The 26,625-nt window shown below is 39.0% G+C and overlaps 1 protein-coding gene across 2 annotated transcripts in view; it reads right to left on the bottom strand.

Moving 5' to 3' along the window:
* The window catches only part of brinp3a.1 (bone morphogenetic protein/retinoic acid inducible neural-specific 3a, tandem duplicate 1), a 49,740-nt gene extending 25,295 nt beyond the window's left edge, over window positions 1–24,445 (bottom strand). The window contains exons 1-4 of one of the 2 annotated variants that reach the window (XM_075485977.1): window positions 23,917–24,445; window positions 23,295–23,605; window positions 6,907–7,097; window positions 4,100–4,284 (exon numbers count right to left, since the gene is read on the bottom strand). In XM_075485977.1, the coding sequence (XP_075342092.1) occupies window positions 4,100–4,284; window positions 6,907–7,097; window positions 23,295–23,548 (630 nt within the window). In that variant the 5' untranslated portion in view covers window positions 23,549–23,605; window positions 23,917–24,445. The remainder of the gene's footprint in view (window positions 1–4,099; window positions 4,285–6,906; window positions 7,098–23,294; window positions 23,606–23,916) is intronic. The other variant, XM_075485978.1, reaches the window with a different exon arrangement.
* Between the last annotated feature and the right edge of the window lie 2,180 nt (window positions 24,446–26,625).

The following is a 26,625-nucleotide window of genomic DNA, read 5'->3' as shown; positions in this document are numbered from 1 at the left end:
TTGATATGCACGGCATGCTCTTTCATACATGAGATTGTGAAATACACACGAAAGAGGAGCGAGGGAAATAAACAAGAGTTCTCGCTTCATCTCTTCTCTTGGTTGGACTGTCTCGTGCTCATTGAGTGTACATATTTAGTTAAATGCCACATCAAAGCACCACGAAATGCACACAGTGCTATGTTAGCAAAGAGACATGCATAAGCTACTATTAATCAACCAGATAAATAATGTCAATTGGATCATTCGGTTTATCGCCAATATAATGTGTTTTTTTTTTTTTTTTTTTAACTTAATTAGATACATTTCAATTAAATGTTGGCCTTATTAAGTCTAACTGGGGTTATATGAAAATAAAATTCTAAGATTTTTTTTCCTGAACCTATTCAGAATGAAAATATTGATCGGCACAACAATCTTTGTTACTGGGCCAAAATGAAGGAAAACGGCATGAGTAGGAACTGCTATACGGTTACGGCATGTACACAGCTGACAGGTTTGGATTGTTATTCGAAATATCTGTGTACTTTATGGAAAGGACCTCTCAGAAATCTGATAGAAGGAAAAGTCTTGCGGTAATTGAGTTGTTACAGATAGACAGTAGGCTATTCCACATATGATTGAGAGCATTCGGCTGTCCTGGGAAACTTAGATGTTACATATTTTGGAATATAAAGGCGTAGCGTTCTAAAACAACTGTCTGGATATACGGCAACAAAGTGCTAGTACATACTTCACAAACCCATCAGAAACTACCTTTGAGGGAATGGAACACGATGAAGTTGTGAACACATGGATGTAAAGGCGCCTGTCAGTACACTGCAACAACAAAGCACCTTCTGAAGAAGAGCCCGGTCTCACCGGAAAGCATGTAACAGAAACGCATGTCCACATCTCCAAAACGTTTCATATTCTATGATTAGAAATTGTTAAATTCCCTGTTAGTTGTTTTGTGTAAGGCAGGGTCCACGTGCAACAAGCAGTCAATATGAAACAGCCACATAAGACCTTTGTCATACACGTAATTCAGCATTCTGTGATGTACTGCCCCAGCAAGCAGAAAAGGAAGATACAACTAGAAGATGTTGATGTCATTCTCATTCATCTGTTGAAAAAGCAACAAAGTCTGAATGGAAAACAGTATCCATACATCATAACAACATCATGAGCATAATTTTTTATCATTCACAAGCAGTTGCTCTTCCATTTACAAGAGGTCAAATATTCTTTGAATTTTACTATTGGCTACCCGCTGAGACAAACAACCATCACAAGGGCATGTTTTGGGAAAAAAGGGCACTCTCCCTTTTCCTGATGGCTGTCACATGTTTTCAGATTTGTGAAAGTAAAAAAGTATTTTTGTATTTTCCAGGCAAAAACATTTAATTTGTATGATGTAAAATCTGACCTGATCTTTCTGTAATTCTATCCTGAACAATGCTTTTTCAACTCTTAACTCTAATTATTTGAAAGTAAGCAACGTAGAAAAGCCAGGAAATTAGACTGGGAGGAAAGAAGAAAAGAGAAAGGACTGTGGAGTGGGTATAGAAAGTGTGGAAGGCCTAACGAGACACTGAAAACCGACAGGATCATTTAGGGTTTAGGCATTTTCTTTTTTAACCTTTTTGTGAAACGGCAACATATTGTGCGTACTGTGGCCCAACATAGTCTTTTCCCCTTCTGTCATGGGATCAGATTTATATCTATATGGAAGCATACGTGTAAAATAAGTTATACAATAAAAGTTATCTTCTTATCTTCCTCACATTTTTTTTTTCTCATTTTTTTAGCGATAATTTATGAGGAAAACACTTATGTATTGTTTGTGTTATTTCTTTTCCCTTGTATTTTTGTTTTATTCTTTATGTATGTAGTAGGTCGTTAATTGTCAATTGGAAGGACCCTAGGAATATTATCATGTATGTCATGTTTACCGCCACTCTGTGTGGCTGATATTTGTATCTGTAAATGATTAATTGGAAGGACCCCAGGAAGAATAGCTGCTGCTAAAAGCAAAAGCTAATGGGGATCTAATAAAAACAAAGAAACAAACAAACAAACAGCTTTTGCTTCCTGTTCTTGTCCTCATATTCTGTCTTTGTCTTTCGTAGTAACAGCTTTGGTATAATACACAGCCTAATATTTGCTCCCCTGACATGTGAAAAAAAAATGTTTGCCAGCAATTCCGTCATAACAATCTGAACCTGTCAGCAGCAAAAAAGTACTTTGCCTCATTGTGTTGACATTTGATACTTTGATATTGCAGCTGTTATTTCACCCAAACGGGATTAGCCAAGCATGAGCCGTAACATACTGTACATAAGATGGAAGTCACTGAGAAACAATGATGTTAGGCTGACAGGAAGCAGAGAGACGACAAAAACAAGGCTCTCCTGAAGAAATAAGCAAGCAACATAGTTCTGTTTCAATTTAATTAAGTGGTACTTAGTCATTTTCAGGCAAAACTCTTTCCAAAATAACTCTTCAATAATTTAAGCAACTTAGAGATAAATTGGGAAATGAAGATTCCATTGGGACTAGAATATTTATGATACACCTATCCAATAACAATATTTTCACTCTTGTTTCCATTCTGTAAATATGAAACTTAATGACCACAATGAACTTATGAAACTTTTTTTGGCATAGAGTGAAATAGGTAGAATAAATCATGTGATATTAACACATTTGACAACCACTGCTGTAGGACACATTCAGCCCAACATCTGATACATCTGTAAAATAAATCTATTAGGCAATAAAGAAATTGCTTCATTAAGGTTGTGGGTTGCGTCTTATGATAATTTTGGCTCGAGCATTTGGTGAGGTCTTAAAGTGCATACATTCTTAATGGTTCATTGATTAAAAATGGTCAGGAAAGTAGCTGACATTTATTAGTCCAAGCAGAGGTTATAGTTTTTAAATATCTCTAATTCTCTCAACCAAGTATTTTAAAATGTGTTTTAATGGTGATATTCAACTTTTGAAGCAGGCCAAAGTTGCCCATTGAGGGCTTTTTCACGGACCGTAAACTGCAGGCAGTAATTGATAGTAAGTGGTTTGCGCTTTGCAAGTACTAACGATTGTAGAGTGTGGTTTTCTTAATTTGTTCCAATCCTTATCCTCAGGGAAGGAAGACCAATTGAAATTGCCATCTCAAAAACATCAGCGCAGAAACAGCTGTTAGTCAGAGTCAATGACTCGTACTCTGTCAAATAGGAAGTAAAAAGTAGAAGAGGGAACATAACTAAGGTGATCTGTTCTGTGTTTTCTGCTACCATGACGATAAATAAGCATTTAACAGGGCATCCAAAGCCAATCAAACCATCACTACTAATGTCATCTCCTGCTCACATCAGAATGTGTTTAATACACGCAACTGTATTTATTTTATTATCTACATACACTCTCAGAAAATACCCTCACACACAGTACCCTCGGAAGGTATAGTTTTGTACCCTCGTGGTTTGTACCTTACAGAGACCAATCTTGTACCTCTGGTGGCAATTTTGTACCCTTATACTGAAGTAGCCTAACACAGACTGTCTATTGTACCCCAGCATGTCGAAAAAAAAGGTTCATATATGTACCTTTTGGACCCTCAAAAAGGTACATATAGGTACCTTTAGGTCCAATAATTAACCCTAGGGGGTACATTAGTATAGTTTGTATCTCAGGGGACAAAAAAGGACTCGTACTCTACCCCTATTTCTGAGAGTGTATTTAGTCTTTGCTCTATATTCACAACAACAGAGGAAAATAATATTCTACCCGACTGTCTGGTAATAACAGTTCTAATTCTTTTGATCGTGAGTTCCTGTCTCTCCCTCAGCCATGATTGAACATGATTGGAAGCTTGATTTGTAGAACATGTAGAACATGATTTCTTTTAGCTCCTTTCTTAAGGAGCTATTCGAGACCGTTTGTCGTGTTTTGAAAAATACAATTATAACATGAAACTAAATCTACTTGTAACAGTAACTTCATTAAATGGCTGCAATCATATGTGGAAAAATCCAACAACGAGTGCAAACCAAAGCCAAATGATCGTATTGTGTTGTGGTGTTTGACAGATGCCCAGTGAGAAGCTGGCTCTTACCTTTATGGCAGTGGAGGCGATCTGGATGTGGTGCAGCTTGTGCAAGGTGCTCTCTCTGTCAATAAAGTAGGAGGCAGCCAGCTGGTGCAGAGCTTCCAGCGTCACAGCTGTGCCATTGGATTCACTCCCTTCAGATGTCCGACTCAACTTCCGCTTGTCCACAAAAATCATTAATGACTCTTCCCCTGTGAATACACACACAGTGACACATGCACACGCTTCATTATTGATGACTTATCGCCAGCGATCATGCATAGATCTCTCACTCTCTCTGAGAAAGTGGAAAATGGTGACCTATAAGCATCTACCGCACCAGAGCTCATTTCATCATCACACACAGTAATCAAAGAAACCAGTTGAGAAATCAAACAAATGCTAATGCTAATCTTATACATTCAAGGTTTGTGTTACATTTTCAGCCATAATGCACAGACTGAGAGGCTTCATATAACAAGTCAATCAATAAAAATGAGCCGAAGCTTTCATAGGATGATGTATTGACAGATGGTGGGAGGAGTGAAAGGAGTGAAAAATCGATTGAAAAGTCCTTTCTAATGGGATTAGGTTTTATGGACAAAGTGGTTTAATTTGGATAGGCACTTGAAAACACGAGCACTACTTACTACTGTGGATAGATAAAGATTAACACCTCTCATTCAAACACGTATAATACTAAACTGAATTCTGGGCGTTCACTTAGGAAATGCTAGTATATTGAAAGGCTTCAAGCAATGGCTGGCTTGAAATGACTTGTAGTCAAACAAAGAGAACACAGAATAACTGAGGGTGTGATTCCACGATCCAGGAAACAATCTGGCTCCTTAGGGTTCTCTGCCCAGTTGAGCCTCAGAAATGTAGATGCAGTCTTTGACCATTCGTTGTTTTTAAAATCTCATTCCAAAAATCTGGTTCAAACGGGAATATTTGAAAAAGAAGAATGCTGGGGTCAAAGTCTTAGATTTGCTATGATTATCCATGCTTTAATTTAATCTGGTTTCACTTTCTGCAACACATTTTTTTGTCATAACAAAAAAATACCTTGATCATCTTCAGACTGAACAAAACACCGCAGCGAGGCTTTTATCTGGAACAAATGACTGCTGCTTTGTCACCTCTTCATTGGTTAACAGTTAAGAATTCAACTCTTGCATGGAGAAGCCCCTCAGTACATTTCAGACTTTTTATCACCCTATTCCTCAGGTCATCTAGCCGGAGATTTGCCAGCAGTTTCGTACACCTGATTTAAAACTGGATGGGATCACTCCTTTCAAGAAGTTGCCTCAGTTGTGGAATGCACCTCTCTTGATTGTATATTTCATTGCTTTGTGTTGACTCCTGTAAAAAGCAGGTGAAGACTTTAATTCAGTTACTGTGGCCTTTATGACTTTGGCATTTTATGAGTTTTTGATTTTCTCTTTTTCTGTCTTTTCTATGACATTTTTCATCTCTTCTCAGCATTTCAATGATTTTTTTATCTTATTGTATTTCACTGAGAATTACTTTGTGATCTTTATCCGAGAAAGGTGCTCTCCACACTTTTATTTGAACAAAAAGAAGCATCAGGAAGTGGGTGGTCTCGTAAGTCACAACACCACCAATTTCGCTCTTTCTAATGACTGCAGAAAGTATACGGGTAACATAAAATACAACCTTTTCGTTACACCTTGCACACTGAGTGAGTTAAAATGAGACACCGAGGGGCTCTGACCAAACATTTGCATGAGACAGGACCCCGGTACTCATTAAGGATTAGCTTTGCAAATATTTAAAGAGGAATGCATTCAACATCTCACATGTTGCAAATATGCAGACATTGCTTTGTGGCAAGTGCCTCAGAAAAGAAAACTCCACTGGGCACAAGTAAAGCTGGCTATAATACTGCTGGTTGTGTAGCATGCTTCAGAGGCGGTATTTTTGTCTCTTTGTTCACAGCAGATGATGCACAAGATTGTCATTCAAATCTATTCAAATACTGTTGTTTTTCATCATTTGAGAGTTTATGCACAAGAGGCAGAAGATGAAAAGAGCTGGCAAAAGAGCAGAGGGGAGGAGATTGAGCACCGGATAACCACAGCTTTGGTGCACATGACAGTCCTCTGGCTAACTTAGACCTATTGTTCTGGAAACAGAGGATACACTGACACTTTCGTCAAAAAGCTACAAAGATAGATTTTTGCATGTTGAGTCAGAGAACACGAGATTAAATAACCGCACAATTTGTGCGGTTATTTAAACTGAAATAAGATTCTTATTTTCACGGCTGAGCCGATAGTACGTAAAATATTTAGCTGTGTGAGTGCAATTTAAGGGACATTAAAGCATCAAATGCACTGTGTTTATCTGAAAAAATTGATGCTCTAAAGCTACCATGATGGGTTGCATACTGTACAGTAAGTATATTGGTCTTTTTTTTTAAAAAAGCATTGGAACAGGATCCAAACCAAAATATGAAGCTATACAGGGGATAAATGTCTTGGAATGTATTTTTGATCTTTGCAATTGACCGTTTTATAACTGTGGCATTTGGATTTACCTTGAACAGCAGATATTCAGAGGTGAAAAGGCTGTGAGTATTTAGGACAGAGTTTTTTTTAAAATCATCATTCACTATCAAATTTTATTTTGGGAAAGTTTATAAGCTCACAAAATGGTTTCTGGAATATTTCCAGTATGTTAAAGAGCTGCAGGTTCTTTCAGGCTCCAGACCACAAACAATCCCAAATCGCTGTCGTTTACTCCGTTTCGCCCAGGTGCAAGAGTGGGTCAATAAAATCAAAATAAACCACAGCCAATCTACTTTTTTTTACCTCCCAGCGTAGCAGAGAGCAGGAAGTGGGTTCCGTATTTCCTGATGATGTTGTCAGTGATGCCGCTAAGACTGGGCCTCCTGCCCAGCTGCCTAATGGTCTGAAGGAAATCAGGGTCCAGCGGTAAGGAAAAGCCATTGTTCTCTTGTCTCTCCAGGGCCAAGCTGTTCACCTTCCAACGGCCAAACTCCCTGCAATATCACACAAACACATGCTCTGTTTGAGCGAAAGATGCACAACACATAAATGACACGAATGCTAAATGCAGGCTCATTGAGAGAGATCCAAATGAAGTAAAATGTTAAACAGACTCCTACACATTTAAAAAAAAAATCATTGCCAAAGAGCTTTGGGATAGATGAGCTGTTTTAAAACATTTCCGTTAAAGTCACATTGCAGATGCTAATTATATTACATTGTTCTAAAGAGTATTTTTGCCTCATTGAAGAAGGAGAGTATGACTTTACTGTATGTTTAAAGTGGGTGGGAAATGTTTTACCCCTTAAATTAAGCTATGAGTCAGAACTGCTCCATAGAACATGATGCATGCCCGACCTGTAGTGAATCCTGTGTGCCACCTCTTTAAAAGATGAATGTTTCCGTGCCATTTCTACCTCCAGCAAGAAGACTGCATCTAACCATGGTGAAAAACCTTGTGTTCCTCCACTGATTTGAAATAATAGCAGAAAAATCTTTTCTCATCTCAGTCAGTTTTTGAGGCACTGTGGTCGGACGGGCTGCAATCATGGATGGCGTCTTGTTGCTTTCAGGGCCACTTTTGGGTGGAATAGGCTTCATCTGCAGTCGTTTGATATTCAGGCTGGCCTTGGAGCATGCCAGCTGCCTTTATCTACCAAGTGCAGACTGAGTGCTGCTGCTTGATGCGTAGATTAGCGCCATTCGAATACAGCTGGTCATAAACACGGTTGTTTCCCAACCTTTCAGGAGGGGGTTATCACACCTTTCTGTTGCTTTTGAGTAGCTGACTCAAGTAAAAAGATCTACAAATAAAATCTTGCATGTGTTTGAAAGAGTTCTTTCTTTGTAAGGCTACATTAATTGACTTTTTTTTGTAAAAGAAACCCTGTTATCAGTGACTGAGAATCTTCATCAACATACAACACAAAACATTCACACACACTCATACGAATTACAAAGTTTATGAATCAATATGGTTTGAGTTATCTTTTTTTTCCTCTCTATTGCTTATGTGTGTATCTGATTACAAATTGAACACCATGGAAAAGATGATTAGAAAGGCTGTATGAACACAGAGGGAAATGAGCAGTTTGGATGTAAACAATGTATCCATCACACACACAAACCTTTAACACCGAGAAATATCATGATGACAATAAAGGCATTACTTATGTTTGATTTGAACAAAGCTACTTTAGAGACAACATCCAACAAATAAATCAACACGGAATCTCAGTTAAACCTTTTTCTGTCACCTTTTGTTGATCATGAAACAATGCTCTCAGGAAAACATCACTTAATTAACTAGAACCCTGCTCATATTGCTTTTTTAAATCAATAAATTGTTCAACAGCTAAAACAAACAATAAAAGCCTCAAAGTTTGCTTTTAAAGGTTTGTAGATGAAACAAGGCTGACAAGTAATGACCATGATTATCATGTGTGTGGTTCGGCGTGCCTTCAGCAGACCTTTGCCGTGGTATTTTGACCTAATTTTCTGTCAGCTGTGTACTTTTGTTTTTGCAATAATTAGACAAATAATTCAGCATGCATGTCAGATTAAAAAAGAAAAACAAATAAATAGAATGAATAAATAGAACAGTATAAGTAATAGTGGATTTTTTCAGGTTAGAAAAATCTTCCATTCATGATCTCTCAAAAGGCAAAGTCTCACAGAATTAAAGATTAGGAGAGGTTTGGCAGTCACAAAAATGTCAACACATGTTAGAATAATATTTCTCAATGTTAAATTATGAAGAATTCTAATATTATTATTAGAATTATATCATCTCCAGTGTAGAATATCATCAAAAGATTAAGAAAATCTAGAGCCATCTTTGTGCACAAGGGTCACGGCCGTAATTAATACTGGATGATCTTCAGGCCCTCAGGCGACACTGCATTAAAAAACAGACATGATTCTGTCATGGAAATGCGTGCGGGCTCAGGAACATTCCCAGAAATCACGGTCTATGAACACAGTTCACCGTGCCATCCACTAATGAAGGTTAAAGCTCTGTCGTGCAAAGAAGAGGCCATATGTGAAAATGGTCCAGAAATTAAACCAACCTCATCCACAATGGACAGAGGCAAAGTGGAAATTATTAAATGTAGAAGATGTATTTACAGGTTTTAGAGCAACATATGCTCCTATCCAGATCAGACCTTTTTTAGAGAAGGCCTTGCATATTTCAGCAACACAATGCACAAAGACTGACCTGCCAACAGTCCAAACCTTTCTAAAACTGAAAACATTTGGTGCATCATGAAACGCAAAATGTGACAAATAGAATCCAGGACTGTTGAGCAGCTAGAATCCAGATACTGGTTTCATCAGTTCCTAGACTGACGTTAAAAGAACAGGAAATGCTACTCAGTGGTAAACACGGTTCACTTTTTTAGAGGTGTTGCTGGCATCGAGTACAAGATGAGCTAATAATGAGCTTTTAAAGATACAATAATAATATCATGTGCCTGATGTACATAAGAAGGTTGCTGCAGTATGAGTCCCGGCTCAGAGGCCATTGCTGCCCTCTTTCCTGTCGAACAACTTTCCAATCATGATCAAAAAAAAGAAAGAAAGAAAAGAAGGCTGATGAAGGCAAACTTTTCTTTGGTTTTTCAGCTGCTGTTATATTATTTCTTTCTTTTATTATTATTTTTTTTTGTGTGTGCTGTTTGGTTAGGTGTAACAACCTAAAACTCCTGGTTAGATTTGGCTTTTAAAAACCATGTTGGTATAGTAAGAAAAAAAAAATCACGAGTTGTGGTAAAATATGCCCTCTGAAAGCAAACTGCATGTGGTAGATGCTCGTATGTCGGGTGAAGAGTTCCATCCCATCTGCAAGACTGCAAATGTGGTACATATAGTTCTCCGACTGAAATACACTACTTTGAAAGTTTGTTCAGACTTGTCATCAACTAATTTGCCATCAACACAAATACTGTGATGTTTGTTGTGTTCCTATTTTACTTTCTATCATGAGATCGGCTTGACTGCACAAAGTGATCCTGCAGCTTCCCCTCTCTTTGTACAGAACAGTGCTGACAGCCCCGCCATGCCTGAAATAACGGCTCATGTGGTTTCTAAAAAGCACAATTGCTCAGTTTTCTGTTAACTTTGTTCGCTGCTGGAACTGTCTTCAAAAAAGGAACGTATGGGAACTTTGAGTTGTGATGTTTACGCTTCTCTCTCTCTTCACTAGACAGACACAGACAACCTCACCCATGCAAAGATTCATGTCCACGCTCATGCATCCACACATCCTGCAGCTGCAAACATCTAAACAAAGCTACCCATGCTGCAAGAAATGTGCAATTTCCCAGAATATCACACAGCCACCCATGGGGACGGGCGTGCTGTCAATCAATTCCCCATCAATAACAATGACCCTCGAGAAAAATAGAAAGAGAAAGCAGCTCATTAAGGCCTGTTTCATGTTGGTGTTTCTCTTTAACGAGTAGCCATTAGTGTTTCTGTCCATCCGCTGGGGACAGCTGAGGAGAGGAGCAGTGAATGGAAAAAGAAAGAGAGCTTACCTGTGCTGCACTATACTGTTGATGGACATTTATGAGTGTTGTAACAGGTAAGCTGCATCATACGGCACACACCCATATACAAAGATTTTTTCTTCACTCTTTGCATGAACAGAACTTGTGTTTAATGGGAGACTTCAAGTGGAATTCAGCCTTAACTGTTTCCAGTGAGATGCTGAGTGACTGGAATAGGCTAAGACACACATGCACACACAGGCGGTGAGTTTATTTCACCCGCAGCTCTGTGCAACAGGGGGGCTCCTACATATCTACCTGTCAGCACCCCTCTGAGCAAGCCAGTGCACCAATAGATGATGAGCTGCCGGAGCTTCAGGGGCTACGATCAGAGCAGGGGAGTTGTACTCTGCTACCTGTCCATCATAGCACAGCCGTCTCAGATCCATCACTCAGCACGGACTGCCTGAGGGCTCTTCTAAGTGCCCAACATAAAAAAATCAGGGAATCAACAAAGTGAATAACCCGCTGATGCGTTTGAAACATTGCAATGGAGACTTCACTCGGTTCAGTATGACAATAAGAAGGCAAAGGGAGTGTTTGCTTCCAAAAAATTCTCCATGATGAAATGGAAAGTGATTAAAACCAAAAGTGGCTTTAAGTTTTTTTTTTTTTTAATGTAGCAAAATCTGAAGCCTTTTTCGTGGGATTTGCAGTGAGCTACATATACATTTTCATTTCATCCAACTGTGTGAATAATTGAATGTCACAAAGAGAGAAAAAAAAAAAAGTCAAAATAACTTGACTCGCCTTTGCAGGTGTTCTGACTATTTGCATTCACACACCTTCTCCAACAGCGAGCTGATTACTGTCAGAGATGTTTCTTCCATTGCTCGTTTCTTCGCTGTTTCACATAGATAGCAGATAATGACTTTACGGCAGTTAGGTCCAGATCATTGCTCTACATATCAAAACTCCCATTCAAGCTGTGATTCATGAATAAATAAGGCTATGTTTGCTCACAGGAGAAACTCTGCATAGCAACCCAGCAAACCATGCACTTCACCCTGAATTATTGCAGTAATTTAAGCAATAATTAGTGATGTAATGTCAGTGTTTTATGTTGTTTTACTTTTTGGGAATATACTGCTCATTGGCAATAATATTTCAAATTAAAAGTGCTATACATCATAGAACTGAAGACCAGCAGTCATGTTTCTTTTGCTTTAGCGTTTGGACAGTAAAAGCTTTTTGGCTTTGGGAAATACAACCATAATGAGTTACAGTTTCTAATATTTAATTCTACTGTTCACTATTCCTCTACATGGCCACATAGAATATCCTCAAATATGGGAGGTAGGTTTTGGAAGGTAAATATGAGCTTTTTTTTTTTTTTTAAGAATATTATTACAAGATCCACATTTTAAAATGATCAAAAACCAAAATTACACTTCGAGTCTTTATTAGCAATTTTTTTAAATGGCATTTAAGGAGATGGGGCTGACCTTGAAAATCAATAACTGACCACGGCAAACGAAAAAACACTTTTAATACCAGCTTTGAGAGGTCTGTTAAATCGTTTAAGAAGCAGAAGAGGCCTTTTTTTTTTTAGTTTTTCTAAAACCCAAAATTACTGTGGACAATACAGAGCAAAAAAAAAAAAAAGCAACTTAACAGGATACTGTTGACAAATATTGGCTTCTTATCAATGAAGGCTAATTTAGAGCACATTGTTGTGTTTTGTAGCTGGGTTACCCCAGATACCAAAATAACCCACTGTGCAAAACAGTTGGTTAATGTGGACTGAATGTTATTTCAAGGACCTCCCCAAAGAGAATAGTGCAAAATGAGAGAAAAGTCCTTCATGCTTCGTTCAATAAGAAAACCAAATAGCATTTATTTGGAGGACATTGTGAGCAAACAGCAATCGTTCAGCTGTTTAAAACTCTAAAGATTTTTCATTGCGCAGTTTGCTTTCTTCCCCCTCTTCATTTAATCTGATGTGACATTGATCCTTCTCAATATGCACGCATCATTAGTAACCAAAAAGTCATTTCAGAAATTAAGAATTGCAAACAGAAAAGCTTTTCTTCTCAGGGACATCAAAAGAAAAATCTGCAGATGCTACCTGCTTGGCTAACAGTTTCTGAAAGGCACTTTCATAGTAGCATCCACTAACTTCTTTAATTGTGCTACTGATGATCCTGCCTTAACAAGAGAGTTGGGTAGAGTGGGAGTAGGAAGGGAGATAAGAAGACTTTCTGTCTGTGTGTTTTAGTCATCGACCTACCACAGAGCCAAACGACAGTGGTTAGGAAAGCAAGAGCAAGACTGAGGAAGAAAGCGTAATGATGCAGACAATAGTTGTGAATGCTTCATAGAACTGCCACCAACAGTTCATCAAACAACATAAAACAAACATCAGACTATTCATTTGTGAAACTCCTCTTATACCCGCTGATAACAAGGCAACATACTGATTCCCGATTATTTCGATTTTTTTTTTACCTTACTCGAAAAGATATTTCAAAATCTTGACCACAGCTAAGAGGCTAACCGTTGTCTCATAAAAATGCATGTGGTGGATTCAAATTAATTGGATTACAGATGCAAATTTATGGGAAACAAAACAATCCACTTTAGGTCAAATTTAGGAAGCTGAAGAGGGCTCTAGGTTGGGCTACTTTGCATTTCACTGAAAAATGAATTTGATGTTACGTTTTACATAAATTTGACTCGACTAACTACACTTTCTTAAGATCAACACAATGAAAAATGGAAAAGTGGACCGAAAATCTCGATTTACTTGAAGTTACACATTTAAAAACCCAAGTAACAACATTTTTTGTGCATCATTGAAATGTTGTAATTGATATAACATCCTAAATATCACCAAACTTAATCTAACAACTGTTATCACTCTATGGTTTGAGGTTAGTCTGGTGATAAAAAAAAAAATCCTCCAAGAGTTTCTTTTTCTATTTTTTAATGCAAAACTTCCTGGAAACAGACCATAAATTCAATACAAATTTGTATGATAATGGAGACTGTCATCAATCCATCAACCTACTACACTCATGGTGTCACTGAGTGGAAGTGGTGGGGCCTGTTTGTCAGGGATGTCAATTCCCCACAAACTTAGAGCTACTGTAAGATATGTTCTTATATTGTTTGCTTGGATCTCTTGAGTGCTTTCATTCAAATTGAAATACAGACGGAAGAGTTGACAAGAGACAAAAATGATACAGTTGCGGGTACATACCACAGCCAATTGGAAATGGGGAAACTGGGTTTGTTAGGTGTGATAGTCTGGGCCGGGTGATAAGGGAACAAGATAGGTGACCAGCTGGGTGTGGAAGTCAGAGCTGATCTGGGGCTTTTTGACTTTTGGGTCACAGATTAGATCTGTGGTTCCAATCATCTTGTTGTCAAGCTTATCGTTTGTTGTCAACATCTTCTTGTTTAAACCTCTGCCAACAGGTGAATAAACCTATTTATACTGAAGAATTGTCTGACCTTCTTTCTGCAGCCATGTTCACTTGTTTTACTGTCGGCCTTTCTTTCTTTGGTTTGGTGTTGCAGGTGAAATGCAGCTCGATTGGGATACGATCAAGTGATTGACGAGGCTGATTAGAGAATATTCTGCTTCTTAGTATGTTTTCAACCATGGTGGCAGAGCTTCCAGCTACCCTTTAACACCCGGTATTTGTTGCCGGTGTTCACGGTGACCTTTACAACCTGACACCTCACACTAGTTACTGACACACTGAAACAAATTTGCTGCTGCAGCCGCCTCCAACCCCTCAACTTTTTCCATTTAAGTCATGCTTTTGTTATTACTACGTAAGCACATTGAGAGGGATAATACCCCCCATTTTTCCCTTAAGCAAAGATTTCTCAGATGAAAAAGGAACTCATTCATTTCTCCATCTTTAACCTATTTTAGCAAATTGTGGCAATTCAAATACAGGCCAATGCAACATGTTTAGACGTAGAAGTGTGGGGAAAGAGAGAGAAACAGGTGAAATGTTGCAGTGCTTTGTTAAAAAAAGCAGTTATGTTATTGATTTGCGGCTTCCATGAATATCACTCTGATAACAGAAAACAAGGGCAAATCAGAGATGGTAAGATCACGATTAGCAGACATGTAAACTGCTTATCCCCTTTGTACTGTAATTTGTCATAACATTGTTGACAAAAGACTGATCCTCACACACAAAACAAGAAATGCCTGGAATCACACTGTCTACATAATGAGCCAAGCACAAATTGTTAATAAACACCGTGTATACATGTTTAACCCCACAAACACACATGCGATAATGAATGAAACCAATCATTGAAGAGCCATCAGGGACAGTAAATCCTTCTCCTCGTGACTTCATGATTGTTTCTGTCAACAACAGGCAAATAATGTATTTTAGGTGCACCACAAAAAAACCAAACAGGTTGTTTCAAAATGAGAATCACAGTAAACCCAACGGTCTCTCCCTGAATGCATGTAAAAGGTGTGTGCTTGGAGCAAAATGTGGCCTCGCTCAATGTAATTACAGTTATAGTTGAGTAATACTTTTTATTCTTTTTTGTTTTCTCTGCCAAGCTGATCCAGTAAAGCTGTTGTTTATGACCTTTTTAATAGGAGGTGTTGGGCAAAATACAATCATACCATACAGCGAGAAAAATCCTAATGGTGCATGTTGGGATTCACAGGGCAGTTTCACACTGCGGTGGCTCACATCAGTGAAAGCAAATTATTGTTTCACTTGATTGAAGCACTTTCCTTAATCATGCCACTCTTAACAGAACCAGAAATGAACTGATTTGCCCGCACTTTATTTAACACATCTACGTATTACCCACTTTTATCCACATTTAGACAAGTAAGTTGAGTGGTTGGATGGATGTTAGTTGGATATATTTTTAAAATGTACAGTGGGTTGTGTGATACTGCAAACATTCAGTATGGTAGCCCAACTACGGCTTGCTGCATATTGAGAAACATCTTCATCAATTTGACGAACTCGTGCACTGAAACAACACAGAACACTTGAAAACTGATTGTTGGGCTACAACGACTCATATCAAATGTAAATACAGAGGACTGCAGCAAATAGTAAACCAAACTGGCAACCATCCCATGGACACAAAAATCTGAAGAACCAGATGGAAACTCATTGGTTTTTCTGCTCATATTGAAAAAGTGTTATGTTTCTTTTTATGAATTAAGGTTGACTTCCCATTTAAGACCTGGAAGAATGAGCAAAGATATATCTTGGTTGATATTTAACGTTTTACATTGATATTTGTCGACCTCGCCTCAGTCTTTGGATTATTAACTGCCAATTTAAATAATCAGCTGTAATTGTCCATGTATTAAGTAGTATTCATCTGCATATAACTAATTACTTCCTATTTAGTGGGTATTCGTTTGCCCAAATGGTCTATCTATTTTACCCAGTAACACCTTATAATTAACACTATAATCCTGATAGAATTTAATTAAACAAATTAACAACAAATTGATGCCCCACGGGAAACAAATGAGTATCTGTTGACACTGGAATCCATTGTTCATAGCAAGCCATCCGTTGTATATTCACTCACAGAGACTCTCTCTTTCATAAAAGCTGCCTCCACGGACCTCTGGCCCTGATAACTCACCCGTCACACACTTGTCAGAAGCCATAAGCTCTGCACTGGATAAAATCCTCGTCACTGCCATTGCTGCTGGCAATGAAGAGGAGGAAGAGGCTGCTCTGCCTTTGTCCTGAAGACACTTTCAACCTCTAACTGGAAATTGTTAGATGGACTTGCGTCCAAGCCCAGCTTCGCCTGAACGAGCGGCTCAGACATCCATACGTGGTGAAGAAAACATTCATGTACACGGTCTCTCTGCATGTGTCCTACGGTATGTTTGTGAAAAAGCTTTGCCACAGTCATTTCTACACACTAATATATTGATTACACACAAACAAGACCATAGCACTGAGGGTCAACACCCAATGCCTGCAAATGCAGTTTGAAGCACCGGGATGTGTTCTGAATTTAAAGGAATAACGCCAAATGAAGTGTGAAATGAACTAACTGTTTCCCAACATCTGTTTTTGTTGCATTCACAGAAAAACTTTCTTTTTCTCAAATTGCTCGAGAGGATCTGTATTTGTGATTTGCTGAATGGTAAAGTTCTCACTGTGCTGCCGATAATATGGTAATGTGATGTTATACCCCCAAAACATTTCACATCAAACCCAGAGAATACCGTTCACGCCACATTTCCTACCAACAACGCTGGTTTCATTATAGCCCCTAAAGCCAGAGGCTGTTTTTTTACTTCCACCTGAAAAATCTCTTCAAATTCAGGCTGTAACAGCTACACCAGTGGTCAAACTAAACAACCTGCGGTTCTGTTGATGACAAAAACTCAACTTGAGAATTCTGAACATTTTCTTTATCTGTATCTTTAAGTCAGAGTGAGATTTTTTGACTATTTTAATGGTCTTTTTTTTCCAAAAAACCAAATAACAACTGGCTTGTGCTACAAAATCCATTGCAAAAGACAGTATTGCAACTAATAGCAACCAGAAATAAAATGGGCCAAGGCATGTTTTCCAATTAACATTGAGATTTCAGGCTTTGGTCCTCTATTTTCCCCAAGGTCTCAGGTAAATGGTAGATTAGGCAAATTAAATCTCATCTCATTTCTCCTCAACAACTGTACAAGGTTGTGGACCTTTTTATTTGCATCTTGGAATGTAACCGCCACAAGCCAGAGATGAATATCTTATTGTTCAGATAAAAGCATGTCAGTACTCTCAGCTGCTTGAAGCGGGCTTGATTGTCTCAGTTTAAATGTTTAAAGTATTTATTGAGTAAAATTTAAAATACAAAAAACTGGGAACACAGAAACGTACGAAGCTGCAAATAGAGGCAAAAAGGGGGACTCCTAAAAGACCCTACCTCCTGGAAAAGGGTTCTGTCAAATGCGCCCATTAGCCTCTGAGTTGTGCCTTATAGGCAAAACAAACAACCAAAAAAAGTCGCACATACTTTACAGAGGCGGCTCAGACCTACATTGCTATGTCCTTACACACATAAATTTGTTGTGGTGTCACGGAATCAGCTGAGTGATGACAGCACCATTGATCATACTGGCGAGTTCCGCAGAACCAGTTTCATGCATGCGATTATGCAAAACTAAAAAACAGCCCTGACTTAAGCACATAGCAATTTCGTAGCAGAAATTGTGTTTTAAATTGATAACTTTTTAGCCTTTTTGAGAAACCGCAACAATCAACAAAGCAATTTTACATTTTGTTGTGACACCGTATTGCTACAAATACAGGAAGACCCAGTGCAGGGCCTCCAGAGAAGAAGAGGTAAATATTTTCAGGCAAATTTCTAAAGTGTGGTTGTTTCCTTAATGTCTAAATGTCAAAACTGGCTTTGTACCGTTGCCTTTGAAAAATAAAATAACCTTATCTGACACCCCATTTTGCAGAATGATTGTCAGATTAATCATTTGATCAAACAAGAATAAAAATTTCTGCCGGTTTTCGTATAAGAAGCATTTAAACTAATTAAGTAAATATTGTGGCCGTGATTAACACAAAATATTAATGGGAAATGGGAAGTGATCAGTCTTTCTGCCACAACCTCTGCATCATGATTTTGCAATTTGCATGCATTCGGGTGCTTGAGCAAAAAGGAAGAGAAACACAGTTTTTTATCTTTAATTATTTTACCGTATGCAACAAACTCAATACCATGGGCAATAAATGAATATATGTCACTATTCTGCTGTAGCTCGGTGAGTTCTCTGTCTCTAAACTGCTCCTCGGGGAGTGGTTGAAAGATTGCTCAGTCAATACAGAACCCAGCTGCTAAAAGGTAATAAGCAGATACACAGACACACAGGTTCAGCCGTTCAGTGGCCACCAATCTGTCTATTGCCTTTAGAAGGTTTATTGCCTTTAACAGAATCAAGTATTGTGCATTTATATATCATGTCTGGAGTTCATCAACCCGAAAGTATCAATCTGAAATATTCAGAAATATTCAATAAACATATGGTCCTATGTAGAATTACAAATGATGGTGATTCATTTCAAACCCCGACCTTTAAAGCCGTTTTTTTATAGTCAATATATGAACCATATATCAACAAAAGCTACAACTGCCTTAACATTCATATAACTGTGGCACCAAATAATTTAAGTGCTTTGATAAAGGAACTCCACTTGTTTGATACCCTGTGTTAAATCAGTGTTTAGCAGCCACCACTTGCACCAAGAAATTGAAGCTTGTTTTGTTCTTTAAGTATATGAATTTCAATGAATATGATTGTCACACCTATCCAAACAGTCAGATTGTAGATCTGCATGGGATCATCGACTCCTGTTCCTGCCTAAAAGTAACACTCGAATGCAAAGATGATTTGCATTCATATCATATGCTATCTTTCACTATTGAGCATTCCATCAGGAAGTGTCTTTTCCTCGTGTGTGAAAAAATATTTAAAAATATTCATGTAAAAAGTATATTTTTGAAGACTTTTGTAGTTTTATTTTAAACATGAAATATTAATTTCATGTGCATCCATCTTTTCTGTGGTTTGCTGCGTTGCATTGCAGTGCATTGTAGTACCGCGTCCTTAATTTCCCCTCTATTCTTTTTCCTGCTGTTCTCTTCTCTTCATTGCTTATTTTTCATTGCAGTTGTGTGCCCATTTATTCCATCCCATTTCATAATCTCTATTAAATTTGAGTTTCCATCTTGAGGATTCACTACACAATGACAAAGTCATAAACACGAAGCAGATAAAGCACAATGGGATAAATGACAGGTATTATGAAATCATGCCTCTGCAGCCCCTCCTCTCCACAAACATGTGCATATCATTTAAACACTAATCACTCCCTAATTACAAGAGATGACTTCTTACATCAAATGAAGTCAATGTAATAGGCAGTGGGCTGACGGGAGAAAAAAAAGATAGGAGAAAATACAGGAGATGAGGCGTGTTGTAAAAGTTATGGCCCATGAAGAAGAAGAAGGGAGGTGGTGACATTTTGACTAATATGCTACTTTCCCTCGATATGGCTCGACTACACACAAGAAATCATGGGGCAAGAGCTTCTCACATTGGCAAAGATGATTTCACAACACCACAAGCTTCGAAATGATTAAATGAAACATGCTTTTGTTCATTTTACACCTTTTTTCCAGGTGTGATGCAAGTGTTGGTATCAAGTCTGCAAAAATATCTCCTATCCAATGTTATCATGAATCAGACCAACGGTCTAAAACCTGCTACGTATTGCTTCAGCTGTGTCTTTTGTAAATGGTCCAATTCCTGGACAAGGACACACCGCTTTTAGCGTAAAATAAAAGCCACAAAGATGTTGTGAGATCTGCAACCTTCAGCAAAAGAAGAGGAAGAATAAGTGACTGAATAGCTGTTTTAAAACCAGCATTATGCCAGACATAGCCTGCAGGTGCAATTTTCTGCAATCACAGTGGAAGTAATATTGTTAAGTGCCCCTGTGCCTGTTTTTCACTGCTTCTGATTTCACTTAATCCATTAATCTATCGCTGCTATTATTGCATTTGATCAGACCTTGAAAAGAAAAAAAAAGGACTTCCTGTTGGGAAAAAAAAAAACATTTCTGACAATCTTTTACGTCACACTGCTGCAACAGTGAATCATAAATCTTGAAGCCTTTTAATTTGCCTATAACACCATGAAGAAAAAAGATGAAAAATAGTTAGAATAAAAAAAAAAACTGACACTTTACAACGTCTACTCTGAATAATACTCCATCAAGATTGATACCTTTGAAAATGTATTAAAACTTAAAATGTCCACAGACTGTTCCAGTTCAGTGAGCGACCGGCAGGGGGCGATAAAGCTGTGGCACCTCTCTGGTCTCTTCTTTTGTACTCCAACTCCTACAGCTCTCTCCCACATCCCTCGACTGCCTCTCCCCTGCCCCCCTGACGGGAAAGGCCAACTGAGCTCTGGAGAATATTTATGAGCAGGAGAGAGCAATTGGTTTGAGATGATTCGAAAAGGGAGGGAGAGAGGGAGAGGGGGAGCGGGAGAAAAGAGCGAAGATGTGAGATAGACATGGAGATAAAGGCAGAGATGGTTTAGATTCAAATGTTTTTATTTAACCTCTTATTAACCTGCTGGATAATTAACACTAATTTCTTATTTCTATTTATCCTCAAGCCAGTACATTTCTATTCTACGGAGAAGCAAAATCTGCCTGTGGGAGCACTGTGGGAAGCAGTCCTGTTTGGGGGAATTTAGATTATTCCTTGGGTTCATGGAAGGCCGGTTTTAGTTTAACACTTTCATTCAAGAGGCAATAACACTTCTTTGATTGTCTCATAAAAGGTTGCAAAGTGTCTGTAACAAGCAAACCAGTGTCAGTGATCAATACAAATAACTCAGACAGTTCTCAACCTGTTTTCCTTTCAGAAATCAGCCTGTTTGGGGCTTTTTTTTCCTCTTTCAAGTCACCTCTGATCTGTTTAGTTTCCAGCATCCAAGACTGCTCTGTGATGGATGGCAGTGCTAGAGGAGCAAGATATTTAAAGCCTAAAAAGGACACTTGTTTTTCAAGGAGTGGAGAGCAAATAACAATGCAGGAACATTGTCTCACATTCTAAAATGAAGGTATTTCACCTTATTGTACAAATTAGCCAGCATTTCTTTCTTTTTATTTTCATGGGAAACTGAAAAGGCCAATGTAACCCAAAGGGGAAAGAATGGTTATAGACTTCTTAAGTTTGCATTAGCAGATATTTGCTGATAGGGGTCAAACATCACACTGTAGGTTACAGAATGCTGTAGAGGGTTTAGAAGTGCGTTTTTGTAAACCAAAAAGAGCCTCAGCTTTTAGCTATGTAAAACTGTTAATCCCATGCATGCGTTAATCTAACGTATGCTAATATCTATCAGAATCTTATGTCTTGGGTGGGATGCAGAATGAGCAGGAGGAAAAGAAAAGAAGAGAGAAGGTATGAAGTCATCCCGGGGAATAAAAAAAAAGGACGTCGATAGAGCGGGAGGGAGGAAATGATGAATGTAAGGAAGCAAACAACGCTACATTCTCTATCTTTGCCTGGCATTGTCACCCCTGTCAGCTGTTAAATGCCAGTGTCAGTCAAGCCTCTGTTCAGCTGGCAGCGGCCCCTCGCCGCACAGTGGCGGACACTCCGACATCGCTCTTGTCATGGGTATCAAAACATCAAAACACTTACCTTCCACATATAGCCACAAATAGACACATAAATAGGCACACGTAGTCATGATCGAAGAGCACAGTAACCTCTAAAAAAAGGCTTAATGTCAGCTCAAAACAGCAACTCATGAATCAGAAAACAGGCTTTTGGTTTTAGTTCATCAAAATAAATAAATAAAGTGTGCAACCTGAAACAGGGTGCCGGATTTCTGTTAGTCAGAAGAATTTCCCACCCTCCAGAGGACCTGAAAATCTGAGGTCAAAATGGGGAAGTACATAAAAATACACTTACTGTGTATATTTCTAAATTAAAAATGTATTTACAGTAAAAGATGATATTTATCACGCAACATACATACTCGTATGTACAATAATTATGTGTGTACAATACTTTGCCCTTTCAGTTACAGTATACAGTGTGTGTAGGTCACACTGCTTTACACAGATTTGTGCATTACCACCACCTGAAAGGATTTCATCAGTGCAAGTTTCAGTGTGGAGTTGTGTTGTTCTGATAAACACAGACACATACACACTAGCTTAGACACAGACAAAAAACAATTTAAGCCTTATACACACATTTCAAGTTTGTCATATGCTGCTGCTGAATTCTTTCCCCACAATCTAGCTTTCAAGTTTAGGATTACTTTGGCCGAATGTGCAAAATGTCAAAAAAAATCCTCCTTTTTATAAAGAGGCAAGCTTTGGAATTAACATTGTTTGTGAAAATACTGCTTCAAAACCATATACTCGATTTTTGTATAATTTTGGATCATCTATCCGAACAGAAAAAAAATAACCACACGTCTTCTAAGGCTACGTAAAAGTTTGCACCTTAAACTTGCTTTGTGTTGTCTCATTAGCAGAAAAATGACATTGCACACCACAGAAAGCTTTTAAAACAAAAGCCTGCGGTTTCCATGCACACACACACCACACAAGCCCCTCTTTCTACCCACTGTCACACATCTACAGGCTCAGTGAGATATCTGTAGTGTCCCACTGCTTTTTTCAAGCCCTCCTGTGGTATCTCCACTTTGAGTTTCCACTGATATGCACCATTCTGAGCTTGTATCATATTCCAACCATATGTCTCTGCTATATGCACAAAAAGGGGAGGCAAGCAGTTGCACCCAAAGAAGCTTGGATCCATGTGGATTCCACGCAAAGCCTTCATTTGTATGCAAAACTTCACTAAGTAATCTCCTCTGTGCTTCATGCAACGGTTTGCCGCCTACTTAAACTTTCTTTTAAAGTGTAAAGAAAAGCATAACGTGTTCTCTTTTTTAAGGTTGCTCCCTTAAAAAATTTTTCCCCGCACGGCTACATGAATGAGAGCCGAGCTGCACATGCTCTCTGCATTTGCTCAATTTGGAACTCAGAAGCAGATTTCTCAAACTTCCCTTCCCCACCTTACCCAACATTCAGTCATTGCTGACACTGCTCTCACCTGTATATCTTGTACTTGGTAGTGAATCCTTGCTGGTAGCGCTCTGTAAAATCAACAAACTCCTGGGAGTTGTGGAAAGGACCCTTTTCCGACAGCAGCCAGCCCAGGGGCCCACTCGAGCCACTGAAGCCAGCGCCAGCGGAGTCCGCCGCACTGGCTCCTACTGACAACCAGCTCTGGAGCAGGCTTAGGGTTAACCAATTCCATAGAAACATGAAGGCCGTCAGTCTAATCAAGATGCACGGGCCACTCATGCTGCTTCCCCCGGCCCCGGTGACTCCTCATTCTCCCTGCACTCCCGATGAGTCCTGCTGGAAGGGGGAGGGAAAGAGTGAGAGCAACTGAGGCATGGTGGACAATAGAGAACAATAAATCAGCTTGCTTGTAGACATGATAGTTATAAAGACGAAGTGAAAGGACTTAATTTGTCCATTATATCGGGGTCAAAAATCTTGGCAAATAGCCACTATTATTCGAGACTATAATGTCAGCAGTCCTCTTGTTGCCCACGGCTACATATAAAAAAATACCTTCAAATGTATATTTCCTCTGAAACCTGGACAAGATTTAAGATCCTCATATATTATCACTTTTGTTCTACTTTTACCGCCGTGCCTATTACCTTATTCGGCAAGTCTTGTTGTCCGTGACTGGTCGAAATAAATCTCCGCAAAATCCCCAGATAGGACCGTGAAGGTGCTCGGCTGGGCGCATAGACTTTACGGCATGGACAGAGACTTTCTTCTCTCTTTTCGGTTGAGAAGCAAACAGTCGAACAATAGGGGACTGCACAAGTTGAACTACACAGAAGAAGACATCCGACCTCCTTAGAGCGGGCTCCTCTTTGTCACTGTGGTATATTTCCAGTGGCGCGCGTCCTACTACGCGCTGGAGGAAGGCTACTGTAGGTCCACTCCAAATGACTCGCAGCGGACGCGACGGTTTGAGTGGCTCAAATCTGCCCCGTGGACTGATTATTTTAAAAGACCCTCTGATTCACTGAATGCGCAGAGACCACCAGCACACGAGAGGAAACAAGCTGCTGTTCTCTAACTCATCCCGGCTCTTGACTGGAGAGACGCGCTCGGGGCGCACGCGGGACGGGAGGAGAGCAGCTGACTACTGATGGTGACTGGACTCCCAGCGCACGGAATGTGTGAATGGCATTCGGGGCGCTCTCTCCCTCCCTCCTGTACCATACAGGCTCTATTTAATTTATTCCAGCAGCGAGAACACTCCCGGTTGGCTGAGACACTCCAGAGGAAGTGAAAGTAGGAGGTGTACAGATGAGGGTGGGGTGGGGTGGGGGGCTGGATGCAGGAGGATGATGGTGTATTGGATGCCTCATTTTAGGAAACCAATGAAGGCACCTGCACATGATACTAATGCAAATTAAAAGCAGTACGTCAAGCAGGGACAAAACAGGAATTTAGAGATATAATGGTCATGGTTTTATACTCAATGTTTTACGTCTTATTATCAGTATTAAGTACTTTTGAATATTGATAAATGGGGAAAAAAAAATCGGTTTATGACAGAAACTAAGCAATGCATTCAACTATATCCAAGAATTTTGAAATTTGAGAAGATTTTAAGAAAAAAATTTGGTTTGGTTTAAAACAAACATTTTTGGACCACAACAGGTATATCTTTACCCATAGTTAAAACTGGGATCATCTTAGTTTAGATTAATCGCAAATAACTTTGAGTTATTCGAACAACAATTTTAATGATGGTTGTAGAAGCGACGATGATCATCTATGAGTAAGACGATGGGGGAGAGGCGGAGGAAGGGTGCGTTTTGCCCTCATGGAGATATTCTCGTTATCTCCTTTGCCCTATTCCTCCCTCTCCCCTTTCCTACAGAATAATCATCACTTTCACCATCAGCAAACTTAATTAGATCTGCTCTATCCAAGCGCTTGTGCCTCGGACACAGAGCGCGGATCAGAGAGGCAGAGAGGAGGCGAACGGAAGGAGGGTTATGTGCTGCTTTTCAGCTTTTCTGTAGACGTTCAAAGAGAGGTTTTATACAGGGATTGGATTAGAGAAATGAACACCATTGAGTCAGGAGATTCGCTAGCTCCCAAACTCAAAGAGAAGCAGAAATCCCGTGGCACAGCGACTTGCCGAATCCGAAGTGAAAGAATGAGTTGATTTGTCACAGTTTCATCATCATGTCTTGGGAATGGGTGCTTTTTTCTTCTGACCCTGCCTTCCAGCAATGATGACTTGTGAAGGACAACTACTTAATAGGAATAGACAGTCTTTGGTCTGTAGTTTTGTTTCTGGATTGAAGGGGTTTTCTTCTTTCCTGTTTTCAAATGCTGCATTGTGATTTGTAGAGAAAATTTAAGTGGTCAGCAACAAACTTTTATTTATAAAGTTTTGAATAAGATATGAAAGAGGAGAGAGTGTGATGACATTACTTCCATGGGTTCACATAACGTTTTATGCAGTTTTTAGAACAATGTTTTCAGGTTTCAGAGCCCCAAAAACTCAAGAGGGAAGTGGAAGAATGTCCCCACAGCTTATATTTACAATTTCATATTAATCATTCATCACTTTGAGTGTGTTTGTGTACAAGAGTAGATTATGTTCTGAAAGGAACTGAAGCAAGTGTGCTTGTATATTTGTTTTTGGGAGATAGGCAAGGGAACAGAATTGATTGTAAATTGATGGAACATAAAGTTGTCAGTGTGGACTGTGTGGACGTAAACCAGGAGCAAAGAGGAGAAAAAAAAAAGATAAAAGACAATGTCACGGCAAAGTGCTCATTAAAGCTCCAGGAGGTGGGTGAGCTGTGCAGGTCACAGTGTCTGAGCAGTGAACTGTAACAAGGAGTCATTCTCCTGCTCTTTGAGGTCCGAGTCACCAAAGATTGAACGAGCAGAATCTTGGCAACTCAATTCAGTCCTCTTGCTCAGATTTAGACAGTTTTAAACTGTGAAGAAATGTTACTTGGAATTTTCCAGTTTGTACTGAATGCAACTGAAGCGGTATGGTTTTTCACACTATTTATCTCTGTATTGTTCAAAAGAATTTCCTTTCAGAGGGAGTAGTGCAGAGTAACTGCATATAAATAACAACCGTACAGACAAATGATTATCACCGAACCCAACTCTATGTAGCATTTTGATATCTTACAGATAAACAAGGCTTCATGGCCGACAACTTCATAGAGATTCCTCCTGTCAGAGTTTGGTAGGTCTTTGATAAAGGGGATTGAATATTGGACTCGTGTTTTCCGCTTTGCAGAAAGTGAACTCCAAATTAATTCTAAATGTTAATATGTAGATGAGGACAGAGTTTTAGAAACTTAATTTTAAAG

The sequence above is a fragment of the Odontesthes bonariensis genome, chromosome 15 (genome assembly GCF_027942865.1).
Source record: "Odontesthes bonariensis isolate fOdoBon6 chromosome 15, fOdoBon6.hap1, whole genome shotgun sequence".
Classification (NCBI taxonomy): domain Eukaryota; kingdom Metazoa; phylum Chordata; class Actinopteri; order Atheriniformes; family Atherinopsidae; genus Odontesthes; species Odontesthes bonariensis.
Note: the sequence above shows the minus strand (reverse complement) of the source record. Positions and strands in the feature narration are given on the sequence as shown.